This window comes from Odontesthes bonariensis, chromosome 24 (assembly GCF_027942865.1).
Source record: "Odontesthes bonariensis isolate fOdoBon6 chromosome 24, fOdoBon6.hap1, whole genome shotgun sequence".
Taxonomy (NCBI): Eukaryota; Metazoa; Chordata; class Actinopteri; order Atheriniformes; family Atherinopsidae; genus Odontesthes; species Odontesthes bonariensis.
Genome location: NC_134529.1, coordinates 633,272 through 636,464, shown reverse-complemented (window position 1 = coordinate 636,464; position 3,193 = coordinate 633,272). Strand labels below are relative to the sequence as shown.

At 55.6% G+C, this 3,193-nt stretch overlaps 1 protein-coding gene across 1 annotated transcript; it reads left to right on the top strand.

Annotated features, from left to right (window-relative positions):
• Positions 1 to 667: 667 nt before the first annotated feature.
• On the top strand, positions 668 to 2,875 carry LOC142374969 (kelch repeat and BTB domain-containing protein 11-like). Its single transcript, XM_075458851.1, has one exon. It carries the CDS (start codon positions 987 to 989, stop codon positions 2,178 to 2,180), a length of 1,194 nt encoding a protein of 397 aa, XP_075314966.1. The 5' UTR covers positions 668 to 986; the 3' UTR covers positions 2,181 to 2,875.
• The last annotated feature ends 318 nt before the right edge of the window (positions 2,876 to 3,193 follow it).

Genomic DNA, 3,193 nt, shown 5'->3' with positions numbered 1-3,193 from the left:
ATAATGATAATAAGAATGATAATAGTAATAGTTCAATTCAGTAATGAAAATATGGTCACACTAGCATAAATCATGACCGTCAATTTTGTTAACTGTGTGGAATTTTTTCATGAAGCTTTTTTTTTTTTTTTTTCAAACGAACCAACAGGAAAGCAGTTTTGACGATTGTTCTGCCCCTTAATCCCTTCGCCATGTTGCAAACATGTCCTATTTGGGAGAGGTTTTTAGACCAGGAATTTAAGATGCCATAGCTTTTGTTTAACGTGCTCCACATTCTCCATCGAGGGTTTAAATTCCAGTAGATACTTGGGGCAAGACATCCAGCCAACTCCAGCTTTTTATTACCTTCATTAAGTCTAGATTTCAGATCATTATATACAACAAAAACATCCGGAAATGTGAAAATCGCCTTTTTTTTTCAGCAGCAAGGGGTTAAGGTTACGGAGGGGGGGGGGGGGGACACGATGACAAAAAGATAAATAAAGCTATAAACTTTGCAGATATATGCTTTCTTAAAATCACCACCTGCATTTATTCTATCAATACAAGACACAAACAGAGATAATAAATCGTTTTTTCTGCCTTTTTTCTGGCCAGTTTTCTTTGGCTGGACAGGGCATTTTTCAGGGGGGCAGTGCCCCCCCGTAGCCACGCCCCTGATTCAGGGGAGAATCTGTAAAATGATCTTTGGAATAACCAGAACTCTTCCTCTGAGGTTCTGGGCGGGTCCATTGTTCTGCAGAGTCACGGGGCGTGACGGAGTCCAGCCGGGAGGAAGAGGAGGAAGAGGAGGAAGAGCGCAGCGGTCACTGAGTCTTTGTGTCCGAACCGAGCCGGGAGGCGGAGCGGCGGAACCAGATGTGAAGAAGAGGAGGAGGAACTGAGAGAGAATAAAGGGGCAGAGCGCGGGGCGTCAGCTGAGAGAACCCAGATCAGGAGGTTCCGCCGCTCCCACAGGACCCGGATCGATCCGATCCCAAACCCAGATGCAGGCCTGCGGGGGTCCGGAGGCGGACGCGTCCGGATCCGCCGCCGCGGACGCGGACGCGGACGCGGACGCGCCGCCGCTGATCAGCGCGGAAAACTGCTTCGACCTGCTGACAGAAGCGAAGCGCGGAGGCGCGGCGGCGGAGCAGCGGCGGCTGTACCGCTTCATGAGCGACCACTACCTGCAGGTGCTGCGCAGCCCCGCGGTGTACGGCCGGCTGAGCGCGGGGGAGCGCGAGCTCATCCTGGCCCGCAGGATGGAGGGGTGCGAGGTGCTGGCGGTGGCCGAGACCTGCGAGGTGTTGGACGGCCGGCCGCAGAGCCCCCAGCAGCAGCCCGCCCCGGAGGAGCCCGGCCCGCGGCGCGTCTTCTTCCTGCCGCCGGACGCGCGGCGCTGGGAGCAGCTGACCAGCCTGCCGGAGGAGGTCCCGGCCCGGGGCTGCGGCATGTGCACCATGTTCAACTACCTGTTCGTGGCGGGGGGCATGAGCGCGCACGCGGACGGCCGCTCCAAGGCGTCGGACCGGGTGTTCTGCTACAACCCGCGCACCGGCCTGTGGACGCGCGTCCGGCCGCTGACGCAGCCGCGGTGCCAGCTGCGGCTGGTGTCCATGGACGGTTTCCTGTACGCCATCGGGGGGGAGTGTCTGTTCACCGTGGAGCGCTACGACCCGCGCGCGGACAGGTGGGCTCAGGTGGCGCCGCTGCCCAAAGGCTCCTTCGCCGTGGCGCACGAGGCCACCGCGTGCGGCGGGCAGCTGTTCGTGTCCGGCGGCTCGCTCTTCTACCGCCTGCTGCGCTACGACGCGCGCCGGGACGAGTGGGAGGAGTGTCCGTGCACGGAGAGCCGTCGGCGCGCCGCGGGGATGGTGGCGCGCCGCGGCCTGGTCTACCGCTTCGACGTGGACCGGGAGCGCGCGCGCGTGAGCGTGCACCGGTACAACACGGTGGTGAAAGTGTGGCTGGAGGGGGCGTGCTTCCCGCTGGAGGACCCGCGGCCGTTCCGCTGCGCGCTGCTGGAGGACCGCGTGTACTGCGTGAACCGGAGCCACGTGCGCGTGTTCCAGGTGCGCGAGGAGGAGCGCGAGGGCTTCCTGCCGGAGGTGCTGCCCCCCCCAGCGGAGGCCAGAGGAGCCCTGGTGCCTTTTGTCCTCAGTCTGACCCGGGACCACCCGGGACCACCCGGGACCTGATCCCACCCGGGACTATTGACCCACCCGGACTGGGGGTCCGGTGTTAAAAGTGCTAACCAGGAGCAGAAGTGGAACTTTGTGCCTTTTTGTTGCTGCATGAAGCTCGTTGTGCCTGTTTCTGTCAGAGGTTGCTGGTTTGGATCCCCGACACGTTCCCACAGGAGAACTTTCATTAAACAGAAATATGATCAGATTATGGTGAAGTCTAACGGTACCTTTGTGTTTCAGATGAGAACGTGTTGGTGTTTAACTGAATTAAACTGAATTTAACTCATTTTAACCAAACAAACAGAGAGAAGAAGAAACTGTGACGTCATCAGAGGTCTCAGAGGCTGAACTCGTGGATAAACCAGCTCCGATCTTAACGTTTTATATCTGCAGCGTGAACTAACCTGAGATTAGTTTGAACTAAAGACTTCATGCAAAGAATGAATCAATAAGAAATGAGGAAATAAATAAATAATCAAACATATAAATATGGATGAAAACAAAGCAGAAGAGTTCATTAATGTCACAGTAATTGATTAGTTATTGGCAGAAGTTTGCAGCTTTTATTTGGATGTTTACTGACAGACTTTAAATGATTGTATTTCTTCTGCTTCCTGCTCCTCCCTCTGACATCATCAGTCTGTGGCTCCGCCCCCATCGGCTGAGTTTGGAAATAATTCAGAATAAATCTGCTTATTGTGATATTACATCCATGTGTTTGTGTCTCTGCTTCTTCCTCCGTCAGATTCATACGTTAGGGCCTGATAACTGAAGGCTTTGCCTCCCAAACTGGCAGCTGGTTCCTCAGAGAGGGGCCTGATAACTGAAGGCTCTGCCTCCCAAACTGGCAGCTGGTTCCACAGAGAGGGGCCTGATAACTGAAGGCTCTGCCTCCCAAACTGGCAGCTGGATCCACAGAGAGGGGCCTGATAACTGAAGGCTCTGCCTCCCAAACTGGCAGCTGGTTCCACAGAGAGGGGCCTGATAACTGAAGGCTCTGCCTCCCAAACTGGCAGCTGGTTCCA

Coding starts and splice junctions, on each gene's coding strand:
- LOC142374969 (XM_075458851.1), top strand. CDS start 987: ATGCAGGCCTGCGGGGGTCCGGAGGCGGACGCGTCCGGATCCGCCGCC.